Genomic DNA, 21,755 nt, shown 5'->3' with positions numbered 1-21,755 from the left:
GTAGGTGTATTGGAGTATGTTACTGCCCAATATACACTGATCTATTTTTTATTCTCAATTCGCCAAATTCTTTGAGGTCCCTTGTCGTTATAATGGAAATGAGATGGAATAGTAACCTTTTGCTCATAACTGTGATTGTGTGATTTTGTGCACTGCGAATATCACCGCCCGCCCAGCCTGGCCGGTCGCAGCGCATGCGCCGCTGGGCGGCGCATGCGCTGTGACCCGTCTGCGGGCGCCGGGCGGCGCGCGGCGGCCCGCGCGGGAGGAGAGGAGTCAGTGTGTGCTGGTGACCGGTCGTGAGAATACAGGTCAACGAGAGCACCGCCTTTATCTAACATTGGCGCGGTCGGTAGGACCACTCTCTAAAGGTAAGGCGGTGTTGTATTGATATATTGATATAGTATCGATATTTAGAAAACTGGTATGTCTGTCTAGACAATCATATTGCGGCACACGTAAAATACGTACAGGATTTTTTTTCTGAATCCTGCAGGTGTGTATCCAAGAGTCGGCGCTTCCACCCAACATGCGCTCGTTCTTTACCGACGCGTGAATTTATGGGAGTGCGATATCGTCTCCATACGCCCTGAATTTCAGCACGAGTTTTTGGTAAACCCGCGCTGAAATTCGAGTGATCATAGCGATCGGTAGCGACGCTAGGATATTAGAATTGCTTTATTATCCTCAGAAGCAGGCGTCTCTGAATTTCACGAGGGTCACTGTATAGTCTCTGTGGCTGTTAATTGTGCCATTTCATATCTTTCTTCAACAATCATGGCAGAGGCCCGCCTGTCCGTAAGGATCGCAAACACGGTAAAATTCACGGGCAGTGTGGGAGAGGACTGGGAGAGTTGGGTCGCTCGTTTTGAGACCCGATTCTGCGACGAAGAGAAAACAAGCTGGGCCGGTATTTTGCGCGACGCCCTCGACGGTGCAGCCTTAGACGTATGCACAAATCTCGGCACAAAGGCGTGTAGAGATTATGAAACAATCAAAGCAGCACTGCAAAAGAAATTCTCGAAAACTACGGACCCGCGCCGAGCCCATGCAGAACTACGCCGTGTTCGGCAAGGGCCGGGGGAAGACGCCGAGGCTTTTGGGGAAAGGGTCCTCAAGCTGACACGCAGCGCTAATCCGGAGGCTACACAAAGACAGCTACAAACGACCGCCTTAGAACATTTTATGTGTGGCCTGTCAGACCTGACCCTGCAGGAGAGGCTGCATTCCAGGGACGATATAGTGTCGCTCGACGTGGCTGTCATGGCAGCAAATGTTTACCAAGAAAAGGAGGCTGTCTTAGCTTCCATGAGGGCAGCACAAGAGAACGCGATGATGATGGCGGCTGGCCCCACCGCGGCTCCTGTGAGGCTAGAAGCAGGTACACAAAGAAACGGCAGCGAAGAAGTCTTGCACGTCATAAACGAACTTAAAAAGGAAGTCAATGAAGTTAAAATACAGCTCCAAGGGAAGGCCGGCGAACAACGAACAGGTCGGAGACAAAGCTGCTATCAGTGCGGAGACACTTCTCACTTCAAGCGCGACTGCCCGCGACTAGCAAGTCCGATGCAGGAAGAACAGGCCGCCACAAAGACAACTAGTACTACGCGCGGTGGACATCCGCCGCAATGCATGGGATGCGGAAGAAAGGGACACTGGCTATCAGATTGTTGGAGAACGCCTGTTTCAGCCGGCGGCGCTGGTCGTCAGCGTGCGATTCGAAACGAACCAAACGCCAGATGTCTGGGGTGCGGAAGACAGGGCCATTGGATGGCTGAGTGCTGGCACATTCCAGCCATCTTGAGGGACGCGGAAAGACGCCAATGGACACCAGCAGCTGGGAACCAAGCGCAAACTGAGACACCAGGGCAGGGGCCTAGAAATATGGGAAACGAGTAGTGACTGGTACCGTGGGGCGGGAGCCAGTCGATGTTGAAGAAAAAAAGCCCCTCAAAAAAGCAGCGGTGGTCAGGATTGAGGTCGATGGTAGTAGCACATGGGCACTCATAGACTCCGGCGCGGATGTGTCAATGATTAATCGGGACTTTGCGCTCAAAGCCATTCCTAAGGAAGCGATGCAAGCGGGGTCGTTCGGGCACGTCACAGATGCTGGAGGAGGTACCATTAGGGTGTCAGGAAAAGCCGAGGTGTCATTTCAGATACGCAACTCTCAATTTGTTCAAACAATGGCCGTCATCCCGGGTCTGGTGTATCATATCATTTTGGGACGAGATTTTTGCTGCCGCCACGAAACCACGCTAGATGATAAGGTCGGCGTGTTCAAGATTGGAAGTCACGAAATACCGTTACCAACCTATGAAGAGCTAAGACCCAGGAAAGCCAAAGTTGTCATTAGTACAGCACTGACCATACCGCCAAGGTCATGGACGATAGTGAAGGTCGGTATCCAGGCGACGGATGGAGGTGTCGACAAAGAAATCGGAAATCCCTGGCATGGGATCCTGGAGCCCCGGATAAGCGAGGAGGGTCAGGACTGGCGGATCCCGAGGATCGTGGCCACAGTCGGTGACGACGCTACTATCCCAGTACAGATAACCAACATACAAGGATCCTCGGTGACAATTTTACCGGACACAGAGGTGGGGACATTCCACACGATCCAAGATGACGGAGGCGGCATGTACGAGGTGTTCGATAAAAACGACACCAAGAGTCGATCAGTCAGCAACGACTTGAACAAGGTGATCCACGAACTTCACATCGAGGAAGCGGCTGTGTCAGAGGCGGGGAAGCGAGTGCTGAAAAGACTCGTATCGGAGTACAGCGACATCTTCAGTAAAAGCGACGAGGACATCGGAAAAACAAAACTTCTCAAGCACCACATCAACACAGGCGATGCAGAGCCAGTCCGACAACGACCTCGAAGGATCCCACTGAGACTCAGGAATGAAGTAGAGGAGCAGAAGAACAAAATGCTGAGAGATGGAATCATTGAAGAGAGCTCCAGTCCTTGGTGTTCTCCAATTGTGCTGGCCAAAAAAAAAGATGGAAGTTACAGATTCTGCGTCGACCTGAGGTCCGTAAACAGCGTGACTCAAAGTCTTCCCCATCCACTTCCACGGGTGGATGACGCGCTAGACAGCCTTGCAGGCGCGAAATACTTCTCCACTCTAGATATGGCCTCAGGATACTGGCAGGTGGACTTGGCCGATGAAGACAAGGAAAAGACGGCCTTCTCCACCGGCAAAGGACTCCATCACTTTCGGGCCATGCCGTTTGGATTAAAGAACGCTGGAGCAACCTTCCAGCGTCTCATGGAGCTCGTTCTGGCAGGAATAGACTCAAGGACCTGTCTTGTATACCTAGATGACGTCATCGTCTTCGGAGAGACCGAGCAGGCCCACCTGAAGAACTTGGAGGAGGTGTTTGAGCGCATCAGGGACGCCGGCATGAAGCTGAAACCAAGAAAATGCTACCTCGCAAGGGACGAGGTGGTGTTTCTGGGTCACAAAGTCAGCCAGTTTGGCGTTCAGCCAGACCCCGCAAACATAGCCAAGGTGTTGAACTGGCCAAAACCGGAAAAGGCGGAAGACTTGAGAAGTTTTCTGGGTCTAACCGGATATTACTCAAGGTTCATTCCGGACTACTCAGACATGGTCAGACCCATCCGGGAAGAAGCCGAAAAGAGGGGTGAAATAGAGTGGTCTGAGGAACTGAGTAAGAGCTTTGAGGGCCTCAAGGAGAAACTAACCTCGCCTCCAATTCTTGCATTACCAACGTTCAAGGGCACCTTCAGACTGGCGACGGACGCGTCCAACTCTGCAGTGGGGTCAGTGCTCACTGAGACGGTCAACGGAGAAGAAAAGGTCGTCGCGTACGCGAGCAAAGTACTGAGTAAAGCGGAACGGCGGTGGCCAACGTATGACAAAGAGCTGTGGGCCATCGTTTGGTCCATTCGTCATTTCCGACAATATCTCGTCGGAGCCCAGTTCGAGGTGCTCACCGATCATAAGCCCCTGCTTAACGTGCCACAGTCGATCGCCGTCGATAAGGACGCGACCGGTAGGAGAGGCAGGTGGGCTGTAGAACTGAGCACGCATAGTTTTACTGTCGCGTACCGCAAGGGCGAAGACAATGGCAACGCGGATGCGATGTCCAGACGTGTAGAAGGAAAGACAGAGGAGACTGAGAAACCAGTCCAAATACATGTAGTGCAGAGCAGCGGTGAGCCGCCTGCCGGGGAAATGGAACTTGACAACATGAAGTTGGAACAGGAGTTGGATCCCGTTCTTGGCACGGTACGGGAGTGGGTCACGCAAGGCAAACTACCGCAAAAGAAAAAGCTGAAGAAATGTAGTCGGGATCTTCGTCGTTTGGCTCGGTTGTTCGACCAGATGGAGATCGAAGATGGCATTTTGAAGCTTAGAACGGTGGGCGAAGACGCTACCAACCTCGTGACACTGTTACCACGTGCGTACCATAAGACTGTGCTAACAATGCTGCACAATGATCGCATGGCAGGGCATTTGGGGACAGCTAGGACCAGAGAAAGGGTCCTGTCGAGATTTTTTTGGACAACCGTGGAAAGAGATGTGCAAGAACACTGCGAAGCATGTGTAGAGTGCCAACGGCGTAGTCATCCTGCACCATCGAGACTAGCAGAGCTGCGCACAGAGACGTCCTCAAGACCATTTGAGCGAGTAGCCATAGACATCACTGAGATGCCCATGTCCTCCAAAGGCAACAAATACGCGCTCGTGGCGATGGACTATTTTTCAAAATATGTGTACGTCTATCCCATGAAGAACCAAACCGCGCAGGCGGTCTCAGAGTGTCTCGTCGATCTGGTAATGCACCAAGGGGTACCAGAACGGCTTCATTCCGATCAAGGGCGCCAATTCGAGTCAGCCGTGTTCCAAGAGCTTTGTACAAGACTGGGTATAGAAAAAACACGCACGTCTCCGTACCGTCCTCAAAGTAACGGTATGGTAGAACGGTTCAACAGGACTTTGAAGGACATGATGGCAAAGTTCATCAGACCCTGCGGGTCAGACTGGGACGAGCACGTCGCCGCCCTGGCCTTCGCATACAATACATCAAAACACTCCGTCACAGGATACTCCCCATTCTTTTTGGTCCATGGCAGAGAGGCACGTCTGCCGGTGGACGAACTATTCAAGACCAAGGTTGAAACGCTGGAAATAAAAAGTCACGTGGAGAACACCTTAAAGAAACTAAGGTTGGCATTCGGGAAAGTAAAAGAAAATATGGACAAGTCGGCGCTCGAAATGCTTCAGCGACAAGGCGACAAGTGCCGTGAGACAAAGTATACCCCAGGTCAGAGGGTCTGGGTGGCAGACCACACGGCGCACGCAGGAGGGAAACCAAAGCTGGGGCTGCGTTACAAGGGTCCGGGCAAGGTCCTTCATCTGGAGGGGCCGAGCGACGCTGGCGTGGTCTACCGGGTCGAATTGCCGAACGGTAAGCAAGTGAGGATTCACCACAACCACCTGAAACCAGTACGAGAACGCCATAAAGAGGATGAATCACCTGCCGAAGAAAAAAACGTCGCGGGAAGGCCAAAGGAAAACACTGCAGCGACGGAAGCGACAAAAAGAACAGTAATACCGGAGCTGGTATGGATGTTCGATACCGAACAGCCGCCTCAGGTGACTAGTGAGGAGCCTGGATACCTCACGCGGTACGGCAGGAGAGTCAAACCAGTTGATACGTACCAAGCTGGAGAACAAAGGGGGAAATAAAAGAGGACGGGCATGACACTACTTATATAAGCCATTACGGATCAAATTTCGAATACCCAAACTAGCACTAACCTTACTTATTTTTACAACCTAAAAATTTAATTAAGTGGATTTTATTTATATCTCTTCAACACCTCTAAATGTGATATCACTTTATCGCGGTGTATATATAAAAAGTTTTGTGTACACACGAAGCTTGCACCATCGTGATGAACAATACTAATGAAAATCTGTGTCCACAGGTATGGAGGGGCGCTTGAGAACCCTCGAGGAGACGGCGAACGAGCTGCTCGCAGCGGCCAGACAACCCTGCAGCGGATGTCAGGCTCTGTCTCGGCGGGTGGAGGCGTTGGAGCGCCGCCTCGGCCCTGAGCCCGAATCGGAGGGTGCGGCGCCCCACGTCGACACTCTGCTGCCGCCCGACGACCCGGCCGGTGAATCGGCGGGTCACGCCGAGCGGGCAGCGGAGGAGGATCCGGACCCCGTGGACCTGTTGCTGCGCGAAGCGCAGCAACTCGGAGCCGGCGTCCTCTTGGACGAGGATTTGGACGAACTACTAGATGTCCAGTCGTTAGCGGAGGCGGAGACTACCGCACCGGCAGCACCTTCAGCTACAGAACCATCGGCTCCGGTGAGCCAATGTCATCTCATATTGGGTGACTCGATCGCAAAGTACCTGGACCTGTCTGCGCCTGGTATGGACAGTGTTGTAAATCTTGCAGAAAGCGGAAATACATGGCCAAGGGAGGCACGATACATCCAGGAACATCTGAAGGAATGGGAGATGGAGACAAAAAGAAGGGGATCTAAACCAGGAACGATTTTCATCTGGATGGGTGGAAACGACACTTACGGGCGGCCCGGAGTGTCCCCGCAGGGCCTTGATGAGAACGCTGTTATAGCCGTCCTTGGTCAGGCCACAAGTCACGGACGAGTGACCCTCGCTGGGCCGACCATTCGGCTCTGGCACGATACCGGTAGGTGCTGGGAAGATACGCAGGCCTTCAAGGCGGATCGAGCCCTCTCCGCGCTTTCCGGCCGTTACGATCAGGTCCGGTTTATTCCATATGTCGGCCGGGCCATGACGATCATGCGCCGCCAGGGGCGCGCCAAACGTCACGTAGTTGCAGAGGAAGTGGCGGCCACCTACTTCAGCGACCGCCTCGGCATTCACCTGAACAAGAAGGGCTACGCGAGAGTCTTAGACAAGATTAGCGACGTGTTCTTCTAAAGAACGCCGCCCACGCGCGTGTGGGGCGGCTCGCAACCGTGATGGAGATGTGTGACGCGCAACTGTAAATATCACAGGCCTACAGTGATCCGTTCTTTTTGGGGGGGAGGTGTGTGATTGTGTGATTTTGTGCACTGCGAATATCACCGCCCGCCCAGCCTGGCCGGTCGCAGCGCATGCGCCGCTGGGCGGCGCATGCGCTGTGACCCGTCTGCGGGCGCCGGGCGGCGCGCGGCGGCCCGCGCGGGAGGAGAGGAGTCAGTGTGTGCTGGTGACCGGTCGTGAGAATACAGGTCAACGAGAGCACCGCCTTTATCTAACATAACTAAAGTAAGCACAAATCCAAAATATATTTTCGGTGCTGGACCTTCCTCAGTGGTCCAATCCCTTATCGTGTTTATCATTATATTAGCCAGCCGATTGTGTTCTAATGATGATTCTTCTCGACCTCCTCCCAGGCTGGATGACCTGAAGACGAGGAGCCCGCTCTGTGATGTGGTATGGCTGCTCCCGGAGGCGCCCACCCCTGCCGCCGTCCGCCGCTCAGTCGTCTCCCGTCCTGATGACGATGTTACTGCCGCTGCTGGTCGTCCTGCTGGCCGGCGGGACCACAGGTGAGTCCCGACAGCCGCCGCCGCTGCCTGTCCCATGTACCGGCTGATGGAGTGTCCGGGACTGGACACCGACAGCCGCTAATTGCGGCGCTGTTTGGTGCATGGTGGTGCGTCTGTTAGTGCGCCACCGGCTGCCGAGTGACGGCGATGACTCGGCCTGCAGAGGCGGCCGGCTCTGGGACGCGGCCGGGCCTGCAGGCCGCCACGAGACAAACGGTCCACTGTTGGCCGGCCGCCGCGCCGTGACGACAGTTTGTCCACTGTGGGGCGGCTGCAGCGGGCCGGGGCGGGGGCGGGGGCGGCGCCAGAGATGCGGCGCCGAGGGCTGCCGACTGGCGTGACGCCGGCTGTCGGGCCGGCCGTCAGTGGCGCCGCCGGGCCGATATACGGCCGCTGACGACCGTCGGCGTCCCGAGTGGTGCTGACGGCCGCCGCACTGCACGCCATCACCGGGCTGACCTGGCTCCGGCCATGGAGCGCACTCTGGTCTGACCGATCGGGCCACGACAGGGACCGGCCCGGAAGTGCACCCCACGCAGCTTGGGTGTATCAGGGATACAGCTTTTGTACAGCCTAAGCCAAAGCCCGATAAAGTAACTGATCTGGGATGAAGAGAGACGGCTGCACAAGAACACGAGAAAGAGAGAGAGAGAGAGAGAGAGAGAGAGAGAGAGAGAGAGAGAGAGAGAGAGAGAGAGAGAGAGAGAGAGACCGGATCTCATTGTTCCGACCGGAAGTCGCTGTTTGCGTGTGGTATCGGCTAGGTATTGGCGAACAATGCGTCAGACTAGTGAAAGAAGCCTGCGCGCCATTCGAGTGTCGTTCCAGTTACCAAAACACCACCTGCGTGGGTGGTGAAAGTCGGCCCTATCGTGCCAAGGAAGTTTACAGCAGCCCCACTGTATGTAGTTCCTTTAGCGATGAGTGTGTTCGGCTAAAGGTAGTTTACGGCGAGATTTTTGCATACCTAATAGGTACCTATATCATGTTACACAAATCAAAAGGATTTCAACCGAACTGTCGTGACTCGTGAATGGAGAAGTGAAGTTTCCAATACAATTTTTGCAACACGCTATAAATGTCACTGCGATAGGGCACACTAGATAGGTATGTGATCAGAAAATGTACACATTTCACATTACTAATGACCATGTGCATATATTGTTTGTGCGCAGCTCGTTGCATATTTGGTTTGGCTTTATGCTCAGCGCTTTGTCGTCAAAGTCCAGTTTGTTACTGTGGTCCGTTTTGTTCGTTACGGTTGTTAGCTCCTGCGTCACACACACAGACACGGCTGGCATAACACGGTACAGACACAGGGACAGGGTTTTGTAGAGAGCAGCGGTGTGGCGCTCCGAGCCGACAGGAAACGCTGGCTGAGCCGCGGGAACCGACCGTTCCCACTCCACACCCGCCCTGAACACAGCTCCGGCTGTCGGGCACGACAGGTCTCTGCTGCGCCCCATGGGACTATTGGAGGAGTTCCACAGTCCGCAGTCAACAGTGGTGCGTGACCTGAACCACAGGTCGAGTGGCAGGCACTGCAGCATGCCCTGTAGGCTGTCCGACAGTGTGGTGCTAACTGCTAACCTCGACCTGGGCCTGCAGACTGTCCACACACTCAATGCGTTACTCGCTGCTAGCCTCGCCCTGCAGGTCGACCGGTCCAGTGTGGTGCTATGTAAAGCGGCGCCGCGATATCTGATTATTAATTATATAATTCCTGAATAGTGCGGACATGTGTGCAGCAGCTATGCCATTCGCTATTGTATTATGTCATGGCTCAGGCTGTCTTTTTATCGCTAATTGGGTTAAACAATGCACCAATGTTTTTATCTCCCTTTTACACAAATACAGACATATATTCAACGAACTACAGAACACAATTAGGAGCGCGTTGTGTAGAAGCATTAATATAAACAGATGATGCGTGACATAGCTGTCTGTTTACATTTGTGGTTGGGTTTTTGTTAAGTTTATCAGCCCAGCTGCCAAATATCCCGTGCTGAAATGGACGGCTTTAGCATTTTGCGGAACATGCACCTATCTGCTTATGTAGGTACGTGTTCATTGTACATATATAACTACCCATACGTACTTGCATGCATACATAATTTGCAACCGTGAAGAAAATAGTTTATTTTCGAAAATGCATTTGGTATGTACTTAATTCGAAAAGATTATTTCCCGATTCTTTTGGAAAAAAAGTTCGGGAACATATTGGTGTTGACCAATCATGTTATTATATTACACCGGAACTGTCCAAAAGAGAACTAAATACCTAAACAAATGAACGTCTTACCAACAAGACGCTCTAGGGTGGCTAAGCCGCACGCCCAGTTAAAACCCGCGCCCCGTAGGGGGAGGGGGCCGAAACGGCCCCTCCCTGTCCTTTTCCGTAGATATCTCCCAAACGGCTGGAGATATCGCCACCAAACTTTCAGAACCTCTCCGGGCATCAATTTTACACATTGTGACCAAAAATTTTACCAGAGGCTATGCTAGGTCGGCCACAAATGACGTCAGAATGACGTCATGTTCTGTCGTTTTCGACCGAAAAAAGACCTTCGCGAGAAGACCTGTCAGGCCTACAGCTTTGAAGATACAGAAAAATGATCTAACATAAAAGGTGTAGAATTGACTGGGCTACAAAACTGCCATCTCTGATTTTTTAGATTTTTGAGTTTTGACCCCCAAAAACCAAAAAAGCATTTTTTCGGATATATTAGTCAAAAAATCAAAAAAGCTTTTTGAGTTTCGAAAAAACCGGAATATATATGATAGTACCTACGGCCTTCTATCTACATACCAAATTTGAGATCGATACCTCTTTTTTTGGCCAAGCTATAGCGAAAAACTTCAAAAATGATGACGTCAAATTTTCAAACTCAATTTTTGGCAATTCTAGACCTCGTAGAGCAGAACAAAGACCACCATTAGACTCCCCGTGACGAGCTGCATCGAATCGATACCCATTTTATGTAAAAATATCAACTTTGAAATTTGACCTAATTTGACCTGACCTTGACCTGACCTTGACCAAAATGTGACGCAGGCTGGCCCCAAAGGCTGCCTAACCCACATAATCGCATTTGTCATGTAAAATGGGCCATAAAACATGTATCACACCACACTTTCATATTGTGACCCCCGGTGACCTGACCTCGCTGTGACCTGACCTGGTATCAGTGACCTCAGATAGCAAAGTATGTGTTTGACGAACAATGTGCCATCGATGGTTTTCAATAAATTACCAATTTACTTGATTTCACAACACATTTCTTGAAATGCCTGTGAACAGTGAAAATCCGACCTTTGACCTGACCTGTGACGTCATCGGTTTGACCTACGTCAATGAAATTTGGTCACAAGGTAGTTCCCCGGTGGGGCTATCCAACACCGTTTGAATTTTGAATATCGGCCGGTGAATTTCCGAGATCTTAGGGGGGGGGGGCCGAAACGGCCCCTCCCCTACGGGTGGTAGGGTCCGCCGATAGCCCTACGGGGCGCGGGTTAACCGTAACGCCATGAGCTGTTAAATAAGCTGTGAGTTACACTGCTCTATCAACATCTGTATACTTCCGCAAGCCGGGTTTCCTTCCGCGAAGTGAGTCGCCTCTGTTACTCACTGACTGACAGTGGGCGGATAGGGGGACACCTCTCGTCAGCATTGGTTTGCCGTCGTCGCTGCTCGGCCGTTGCCCGGCGCGGGTCCACAGCCGGCGGCGCCGTACCCCGCTCCCAATCGGACCGTGTCTCTGTTGACTGTAAAGGCCGTTTCACACACGGAGCGTAGCGTAATGGGAACGTACGAGCGGAACGGATCGTAAAAAGTTGGCTTTTCGCTAGATGACCTACGAACGTTTCTCGAACGTTTCTCTAGATCTGGTATCACCGAGTATCTGGTAGCAGCGTAGCAACGATCGAAATTGATACAGTTATGGCGCAAGAGATACAGACTTGCGCACATCAAAAGGCGCTGCTGTTGTAACTACATACCCCGGTTGTAACTGTTGTTATTTTTCGAAGGACTGAGGAAGCAGAAGAGGAGGTGGACGATATTGTGCTGTGAATTGAGGCTGGATTTCTATTTTCTGAATTGATTGAGCTGAACGAGTGCTGTACCATGCGTGATGAAGACCTGCTGTTAATGTTGGCCCTTGGCTCAGAGGAAAAGTCACCGCCGCCAGCTCGTCGGATATGGGTGCGAGAGTCCCTGGCCTCCCGCACCAGCAGGGGAGAATATGCTCAACTGCTCAGAGAGTCAAGGAACAGGCCAGAGGAGTTTTACCGTGCTTATCGCATGACTCCAGAACGTTTTGATGAGCTTGTTGAACATGTCGCGCCTCTCATCCAGAGAACAGACACTAACTTCCGAGCTGCGATACCAGAGGCTGAACGGCTGGCCGTGACCATTAGGTGAGTTATAGACGTTTCCTGTTAATTTGATGTCATTTCAAGCTACAGCTCATGAATGGAAACAGCCATAGAGATTTATAGATTTATTTAAGTGGGAAGTATCAAAATATGCATGTTGACTGGGCACAACAAGAATTGATTATTTCAGTGTTGCACGGCATGACACTGAAACTGGTCTTTCAGGCAAGGAATGGGTCTTGATGTGTCAAGTGTAAATTGGCCATGTCCTTCATGAAATGGTTTCTTTGAGTCCTGGCATGGCCTTTCCAAGCCAACCCAAATTGCTATTTTTATAGGATGTTCGGAAGTTGCAGTGTTAACAATGCCATGATCAAATATGTCTCCACATGGTAGCACTGATGCAGTGACACACTGACGCCTTCTCACATCCAGATCCAAGAGGCCAATTGGCATTCCTAAATTCTGCATACTAAAAGTATAAGTATGCATCAGTATGCAGCTGAAACCTCACCTCCCAGCACCCCCTTGTCCCTCGGCTTTGCCAATTAGATATGTCTGCTGTAATTTTTTGTTGCATAAGGGTGGTTGGTGGTGTTCTTTACATGACTGCAAAGTATGGCATTGGTGGGGTTGACAAGATGCACCTACTTAACCAGATAAATTCAAAATGTTTTCCATTCTGGTTCATTGATTTGATCCCCTCTAACCTCGCAGAAGACCCAGAGTGGGAACTATATTTCATCTTTATTTCATGAACATTTTCTTGGCTATTCTATGAGCAACAGGTGTTTTTTACTATTTTCATTAATGATTATGCTCCAGGAAATGTTTGATCTAGCATATTTTGGATAACTCATAAAATAGACAGCACCAAATGATCATTGTAGGTGGGATTTTTTTCTTTTTTAAACCAAAATGACCTAGCAAAATAAAACGCTTATGTATCTGTGGGCTCGCCTTGCCCTGAGGAACAGCTCCACAACAATATTAAAACCTTTATGAAATCAAGAGCAAGTAATATTAACAAAATGTGGCCCAAAAGGGTGCTCTCCCCCCAGTTCCCACACCTATGTTCCATGGACCATTCTTCCCTGACATGATCATGTCAGAACATGTGTGTCTTTAATTATTTTTTCATCATCCACAGGTATCTGGCATCTGGCATGAGTCAGCTAGATGTCGCTCGCTACTTCAGAGTTGGGGTATCGACAACAAGCGGCATCATACCAGAAGTGTGTTCTGCCCTGTGGGAGACATTGGCTCCTCTTGAGATGCCGGTGCCTAACACGAAGAAGTGGATGGACATCGCAGAGGAGTTTGAAGAGCGCTGGAACTTCCCTCATTGTCTGGGTAAGATTGATCACAAAAAGTGCATTCTTACGATTTGCACTATAAGTTGTAATTTTATTTTGTTACTGTTTTTTTAATCCCTGATTTTTCTTCATTGGCTTTTTTAGCCCTACATGTACACCCCAAATCCAGAGTGGACAGGACGCTGGCGGCCGCCCCCTCCAAAGCCAGCCCGCCCAGCGCGGCGGCCCAGGAGGTCGGTGCTGCTCCGTGCGCCGTCCTGCTGGCAGTGCTAGTGAGCCAGCGCCCGGCAATACTAAGTGTCGTGCGTATATCCGTGACCACCGAGATCGTATTCAGCCGGCGGGAACAAGGTCGTTCTGACGTCGGTCCGGGGGGGGGGGGCTGGACCAGGCCGAGGCCGTCTCTCTGCGGCCCGTGTACGGCTGCCAGCCGGACGCCTGACCGGAGCTGGTGCAACTGCCCTTTCCAGTGGCAGGCCAGTATGCGGCAGCCGGCAGATGCTGCAGCTGCCGAACGACCTGCTGTGCCGGCCGTTGCTGTGGAGCGCCCCGGCGACGTGATGGTGACCGGCACGCTGGCAGCCGCCTCTGCAGACAGCATGACCGATACGGAGCTGGAGATGTAGAAGCTGACGCTGAACGACCTGATGAGCCACCATCAATCGCAGCACGGGCTGCGACTCTACTGTTGCGCGAGTGCCGGCAGCTGGTGACGCAGCCCGCACAGTCAGCGGACGTGCTGCGATTGATGGTGGCTCATCAGGTCGTTCAGCGTCAGCTTCTACATCTCCAGCTCCGTATCGGTCATGCTGTCTGCAGAGGCGGCTGCCAGCGTGCCGGTCACCATCACGTCGCCGGGGCGCTCCACAGCAACGGCCGGCACAGCAGGTCGTTCGGCAGCTGCAGCATCTGCCGGCTGCCGCATACTGGCCTGCCACTGGAAAGGACAGTTGCACCAGCTCTGGTCGGGCGTCCGGCTGGCAGCCGTACACGGGCCGCAGAGAGACGGCCTCGGCCTGGTCCAGCCCCCCCCCCCGGACCGACGTCAGAACGACCTTGTTCCCGCCGGCTGAATACGATCTCGGTGGTCACGGATATACGCACGACACTTAGTATTGCCGGGCGCTGGCTCACTAGCACTGCCAGCAGGACGGCGCACGGAGCAGCACCGACCTCCTGGGCCGCCGCGCTGGGCGGGCTGGCTTTGGAGGGGGCGGCCGCCAGCGTCCTGTCCACCGGGCTGTCAGCCGAGTAGCTGCGCCAGCTGATAACACAGGCAGCCCGCGGGCTGCTGGCGCAGTCGGGGATGAACACACGGCAGTAGGACGCTTCCCGGCCGGCGCGCGGCCCACCGCCCGACACCGCCCCCGCCCCGGCTGCTACAGACGCAGCAGGCACCGCCTGCGCTGCGGTAGATAAGCATTCCGAGCCAGAGAGTTTTGACGGAGCCGGAGACAAACTTTGACTCCTCTGACTCGTCTGACCCGCCAAGGGAGATTTCTAATTGTGATGACTCAGAGGAGCCCGACTGCCAGGGTGTAGCGCAGGAGAACGCCAACAGTACGGCGCCGGCGCAGCTCGCCGTCCGCTCCTCCCTCGGGCTGAACTCGGCTGACCGCTGGTGCTTGTCGCAATGGCAGCGTGACAGCGTGGGAAGACATCCAAATGAATCACTTTGTAATCTCATCCCTAATTTCTAAGAGCAATTCTCCACTCCCAATCTTACCGAGAAATAGCATTTGCATGGATGGTCGTTTCACATCCTACATTTTACCACTCGCATAAAAATATATGCCATTGATCCCTTCTCCACTCTTTTCAGGCCTCATCTGACTGACAATTTTGCACCCTTACCTCCCTTTTTGAACAGGATTTTCCGCTCTGACAGCCAGGCCAAAATACAATTTTTGGGACACTGCTGGGCGCATATTGCATGCGTTGTGTGGGGCTTGATGCTACAATATATAAATCATGACCCAGTGGAAAAGTGGCTGGCTATTACAATGCCAATCAGTAACAGTGGCATCACGAACATTTCCCAAAACAATACTCTCATTAGTATGACTGTTTTTCCTTGGCTTGTTCCGCAGGTGCTGTGGATGGAAAACACGTACAGATCGAGTGCCCGAAGCTCAGTGGCTCACTGTACCGGAACTACAAGGCTACCTTCAGCAGCGTTCTCATGGCAGTATCTGATGCCAATTACTGCTTCACTTACATTGATGTGGGGGCGTACGGTCGCGAAAACGACGCCAGCATTTTCTCGAACTCGGCCTTCGGTCAGCGGCTGGCGCGGGAGGAGCTGCATCTCCCCACTGCTCGTGAAGGAGAGCTGGAGTATGTGTTTGTAGGAGACGAAGCGTTCCAGCTCCAGCATCGCGTGCTGAGGCCGTACCCTGGCTCAAGACTGGGAGGCGCCGAGGATGACTACCACAGGCGGCTGGTCTACAACTACCGTTTGTGTCGGGCCCGTCGCATCGTCGAGAACACGTTTGGCATTCTTGTAACGAAGTGGCGAATTCTGAGGCAGCCAATTAAGGCTAAAATTGAAACCGTCGATGCGGTAGTAAAGGCAGCCTGTGTGCTGCATAACTATCTGCGACGCAGGGACGGCACATCCAGCGATCGGCGGTACATCGGGGACGGGGACGTGGACTGCGAGGACAGCGGTCACCTGACGCGCGGTGCTTGGCGCCATGATGACAGTGATAGCTGCTTCCGCAACATCGGCCGCCTGGGCGCAAACAACTCCACGAGGAGGGCTGCGGAGCTTCGAGAGCGGTATGCCACGTACTTTGTGTCTCCCGAGGGCAGTGTTCCGTGGCAAAATGCAGTCGTGCGCCGCGGGAGACTCGTTTAGGCCACTGTCACAGCAGCCACAGCCACATGTCTGGTGCTTTGTATTCGCCGCTTGTGTCTGGTGATATTTGAGGAAAGTTGAAGTGGCTGTAGCATTTGAGATGCCGTCACAATTTTTTGCCGCTTTCCTATATGGAGCATTTCTGACGTCTCTGAGCATGAAACTCAACGATAAGTGACGCATTGTGACGATATCATCGGAGACGTAAAACCCTCCCCCCCCCCCCCCCCCCACCCTCCGCGGCCGGCGAGTGGCGCGGAGGCTCAGCGGCCGCCGGGTGAAATAAAAGTTCGTCGTACCATCTTCATTTGTGCCAGCGATGTTGTTCTTCGACTTTCGAGCCGCCGCTTAATAAAACATTTTGCCATATACCGTGGTGTCTGGAAGCTCAAGGAGAGACTGGCCTCTGTCGCATGTGAATGGTAATAAAAATATTCAATTACGGATGAATGCAAATTGCATACCGACTTTTAACGGACTCAGCTGGCCTCATCCGCTCATATGCTTGATTTTAGAAAACGTACATTTATTCTTACTTCAATGAAAGGTGGTTCGTCACAGCCTCATGACCAAAGCGAGTACCTCTGAGTTCACATGCAATAACACGAGATTAAATGAGATGACACACGGCCTACCTCACCTGCTGCACCCAGTTGCAGCCGGCAAGTGCAGGTGAGATCCATGATGAGATCGACAACGAAATCAGGTACAAGCTATTAACTACGGTACTATTGCTACAAACTGCATCCTAAAAATGTACAACTGCGCTGCACCGCAACATCATAAGGCCGCAGACGACCCTGAACCCAACGCAAGCTGAAATCTAGATTAACACAGCACCTGATGCGCCCAGATTGAACGCAGACCGGAAAGCTATACTGCTTATCGGAAGCTGCGCACAACACGCAACACCTTGTCCTCTACGTCGTCGAGGTCATCAGGTGACACATTCCTCATGAGAGTACCGAGGTACTCCAGGAAGCACGACACCCTGTCCTTTTCTGTCGCTTTCGCCTGCTTCCAGCAGTCCACCAGTTCTCTTTGCCAGGACTGCTGGCTGGCTCCTGCGACAGCAGGCGTCCTCTTCGACGGCTGAGGCCGCCGCGGGGTGGCCAGGCTCGGCCCCGGCCGACGGACGTCCGGCGCACCACTCGGTCCCGGAGTTGGTGAGCGCTGCTGCGGCCTAGCCGGCGGCCGCTCCAGCGTCGCGGGCTGACTGCCGACAGGCCGCCGGTCCGGCTCGGGACGTGCCGCCGCTTCTGTAGCGGCGGCGCTTCTGTTTGCAGCCACAGTCCCGGGCTGGCCGTTCCCGACGGCAGCAGTTACTTCGGCATCGGCTGGAGAGGAAGCGTTTGATGCCTGGCTGTTTGATGCCTGGCTGTCCTCGAATACAACGTCCTGAGAAGAAACGTTGTGCACGTCATGAGTCAGGTAAACGGTGGTTGTAACTTCCACTGAAACATACAACAATTAGTAGCAGCACCACGGGATCCCTAAGAATGATTGTTATGCATGAATCCAATGGGAGGGAAAGGAAAATCCATCAGTAATCCTCGCACCACACAAGCCGGGCCTGAGTTCGGGGCATGCACCGGCCCTGCAAGCCAAGCTGCCCACCTCTGCTACTTACCAGTTGAGACGCGTCGATGCCATCCAGCACCACCTGGGACTGACTTTGTTCCCTGCAACATGGCATAGGTATATGACTAATTTTACCGGAAAAGAACAGGCTACAGATATGCATTGTACATAAGGTTTAGCTGCTGGTTCTGGGCAATGCAATGTAACAGCCGTCATATTAGCATAATGATATTGCTTACATTAACTACCATTAGTTACACGACAAACAATAATTACATTTATTAGCGTATTGAGCAAGTAATCATTGCAAGAACCATGCAAGTCTTGGACAAGCCTTGAAATAACTGTGGTATGGTGACGCTGCGCACGACATTAACCATCAGTAAATTGCCAAAGCAAGGAATAACTCGGGTCTCGGTGATGTTTTGTCAGCATCGTAACTCACCCAACATCTTCCATCAGCACTGTTGCAGCGTTTCCATTCTCCGCGACTGCTGATTCCACGTTGAAACTGTCACCTCCACTGAAATAAAAGGAATGCCATGGTCATTCCATGACATTTCAGTCATCCGATTTACACCGTCATCTCGCATTTTCCAACAAAAAATGGTATGTGGGGTTATGTTGGGCGATGCATGCTGCTGAAGCAAAATAAGCATTAAGCTTACATATTTTTTTAATCCGAGCTCAATTTTCTCAGCTATAGCCTCTTGCAATTTTCTGGGGTCAGCAATCAGAGGCACTCAGAGAGAAAACATATTTAGTTTAAATGCATTCTGTGCCACCACACAGCTTCTGGTCAGTTGAGGTCATCGCAGGATAGCTGCGGGCCCGACGAGATCACCACAGGCACAGGTTAGCTGTAGGTCACACAAGATCACAGCAGGACACAGGTCAACAGTACGACATACCGTCGGCGATGGTTGGTGTGGGGCTGTAGGAAGCTGTGCAGCACAGTGAAGAGAGCCCAGTCGGGCCGCTGACTCTCCGCCTCCCGGAAACTGGATCCACTGGGCGGTAGCATGGCGTCCTTCTGACGCAGCCGCCGATACTTGTCGCGCAGTGCGTCCCACTTTTTGTGGGCGGCGTCAGCTGTAGTGAAAAGCCAGGGATGTACCCATATGTATTATGCAGTCACTACCCAAAGGAGCATTCAGAGAACATGTTGGGTATCTCACTCTCCACATTAGGAATTATGGACATAGAGAAGCCACAGTGCACTTATAATACCAGCCATAATAAAAGCATGGATAAGAGATAACACATTATATTAATGAGGTAAGTCCCATCCCAATTTACATATGTGCTGGATCTGGGTGCAGGAAAAGAATTGGCCACTTATATTGACTCAAGTCAGTTCATCTTGTAGTAAAAATCGATGCCCTTAACATTTAGCCATTATCCAGGGCCACCTAAATAATTTGACTTACCATCTATGCCGTCAGGCAGAGAAGTTGCGATTTCTCGCCATGAGTTCGTTTTCTTGTGTTTGTCTCTAAACCCTCTACTGTTCACAGCGTACAGCCACGGATAATCCTGCACCAGGTTAACCAGACGCTCTTCTAGGGCCTCTGTCCACAGTGCCATCTTGTAACTGAAAAGGTGAAATGTTGCATATAAATATTACCATTACATACATACCAATCTAGATTTTAGGCAATGCCATGCTTTATCATATTGAGGTTGTGTAAAAGACAGGTATACATTGATTATCTAAACAGGAATAACCATCTTCATTCTTCACTACTTCAACTTCGATGTCTTTTTCATGAAACCCACAAGACATTTGTAGGCACCCATAAGATTTACTCTGGCACCAAATGTCCATAATTTTAGGATTAGCAATTAAATATACAACACTAGGGCAGGTGACAGTATTGGAGCAGAATTTCCCCTCTGACACCCAAGTCAAAATACAACTTTGGAACATTGCGCCCTTCATAGAATTTAGGAATGATACATTCTTGTTTCTAGAAATAACCTAAATTGAACAAAAGACAGGCTCAATGTGAATTTGTGTATTGCGCCTATAAGCACCTCCACATCCTGATATCAGGTCATGTCATACAGATCACAGAGATGAAATTTTTAGGCAAGTGGTCAAGTATGGGCAGAAAGAAAGGGAAAATAGCATTGGTAGTACTAGTGCAGCCATCCTGACAGACAACTGTATGAGTAGGTAGCATTTAACATAATCTAGCCCAACCTTGTCTAACCAGACATAGGTACCCTACTATCTGCGGTATTGGTTGGACTGGCATAGCAGGGTAGGTACTGGTAGGTTTAGTCAGTTTAGGCTAGGTTTGATTGTTTTATTGCCATTGGTTCAGTAGTCTATCTGGTTAGTGGATACCATCACTACCAATATTAGGAAAATTTGATGCCTAGGAGCTTTGCACCACAACCAGACAGGTTATTAGCATCACAAAAATATATGGAATGGAGGTGCACCAACCCGTGCCAGGGGGGGGGGCTTACAAACAGAAGTGCTTCATAACAAAGTCTTGATTTTTTTCTGGCATCCAGACAAAATCTTGTTTAAAAAATACTAGTTTTCCATAAATTCTGTTCCCATTTGGTGGGGTTAATGCTGTATCAGCAGACTCAACCCAAACTCGTACTTGACTTAAACTATTGATTGCACACTAGCATTGCAGGTAAAACAATAAGCTAAGCATGTCAAGGCTGAGAACTGGCGGAATCAGTAGGTAGGTACAAAGTTTGCCAAAATAACCTACAATGATGACATGGGAGAAATCAATCACTTTTAATCTTTGGGCCTGCCGGCTTATGTTCTAAATTTTGTCTGCCTAAATCTTGCCTGCCTAAATTTTGTCTGCCAGCACCTTGCGGATACACATTTTAAGGATCATTTGGTGCCAGTCACAATGTAGGCTTTACAGTTCAAATTTTTTATTCCAGCAGGTATGAGCACCAAGCTCAATATCTGTACAATGTACATTTACTAATGCGCTTGTAATGAGTTTGAGTTTCTGAAATGTGCTACACCATTAAAAAAGCAAAATACTAGAGCTGAAATAATGGATGGTGATTGTGAATGGTTTAGGTACCTGGTAATATTTCAATGAGTTCATTCTGTGACTAAATTGTTTGAGACATAGGAAAGTTTGAGCAATTTCACTGCACTAAATTATAAAATTGGTCAGCATTCAGCATCGCAGTTTATACATTAAAACACAACCAAAATATCTACCTACCTTTGCCCCAATCACTGCTGGCTTGTTGTCTGTTGAGACCAGTCACACACTTGCTGAAACGTTCCGCTACGTTCAAAAAGTTGGATTTTTTCAACTTCCCGCCTGACGATCGTATCGGGCCAAGAGCGGACCGTAATCGTCTACCCGACGATCGTCCGGCCACTTTCCGCTTCCCGGTTCACACTGGGAACGTAAACATACGAGCGGAACGTGAACGTAGCACCGATACTTTAGCATAGGGCTCTACGATCCGCTTACGTTCCCATCGCGTTTACGTTCCGTGTGTGAAACGGCCTTAATGGGGTCGGGCGGGGAGGGGGCAGAGGGGGACGGTACGATGAACGGCGCGCCGGTGGGCGGCGGCGGCATTTGCGACGCACTGGTGTGTGACCGGCGGCGAGGTGCGGCGCATCGTCCGCCGCCGGCGGCACGATGCCGACCTTGGCTGTCACGGTATAGCTGCCCGGCGCTGCCACGGCGCGCTGGACTATTGAGTTGACACTGTGTGTGAGACACAGCACAGGACTGCTGCTGCTGCTGCTGCTACTTCTGTGTCGCCGCTGCTGATGATATAATGATGATGATGATGGTGCTGGTGGGAAAGTTGACAGCGCAGGATTGCTGCAGCTGGTGATGGCTCTGTGAGATGTGCAATGTGCATACGGTCGTCATTCTCGCTGTTCCGGCGCCACTCTTGCTGTTCGCAGTTCAGTCCTTACTGCCCTGGGCTATCGTTACTGTGGCTGGTTCACTGTTATCTAGTGTGAGAGTATCCGCATGTCACTGCCGATGAGCTGGTGGGTCACAAACCCTGCCAGGTGCCGCTGCCGTTTTC

At 51.4% G+C, this 21,755-nt stretch overlaps 2 protein-coding genes across 2 annotated transcripts; one reads left to right on the top strand and one right to left on the bottom strand.

The window, feature by feature from the left end:
• Nucleotides 1-11,581: 11,581 nt before the first annotated feature.
• LOC122383911 (protein ALP1-like) lies at nt 11,582-16,490 on the top strand. Its single transcript, XM_043370781.1, has 3 exons — nt 11,582-11,987; nt 13,096-13,298; nt 15,352-16,490. Exons 1-3 carry the CDS (start codon nt 11,695-11,697, stop codon nt 16,119-16,121), a joined length of 1,266 nt encoding a protein of 421 aa, XP_043226716.1. The 5' UTR covers nt 11,582-11,694; the 3' UTR covers nt 16,122-16,490.
• Nucleotides 16,491-16,630: 140 nt separating this feature from the next.
• On the bottom strand, nt 16,631-21,156 carry LOC122383914. The gene is made up of 6 exons (XM_043370785.1): nt 20,921-21,156; nt 19,133-19,296; nt 18,614-18,794; nt 18,148-18,225; nt 17,752-17,803; nt 16,631-17,519 (listed from the first exon to the last, which is right to left on the bottom strand). The coding sequence occupies exons 2-6, from the start codon at nt 19,287-19,289 to the stop codon at nt 17,004-17,006; spliced, it is 984 nt and encodes a 327-aa protein (XP_043226720.1). The 5' UTR covers nt 19,290-19,296; nt 20,921-21,156; the 3' UTR covers nt 16,631-17,003.
• Between the last annotated feature and the right edge of the window lie 599 nt (nt 21,157-21,755).

This window comes from Amphibalanus amphitrite, unplaced genomic scaffold (assembly GCF_019059575.1).
Source record: "Amphibalanus amphitrite isolate SeventyFive unplaced genomic scaffold, NRLGWU_Aamphi_draft 000176F_arrow, whole genome shotgun sequence".
In the NCBI taxonomy this organism is placed as follows: Eukaryota; Metazoa; Arthropoda; class Thecostraca; order Balanomorpha; family Balanidae; genus Amphibalanus; species Amphibalanus amphitrite.
The sequence above is the reverse complement of the archived record's forward strand: the minus strand, read 5'-3'. Positions and strand labels throughout refer to the sequence as shown.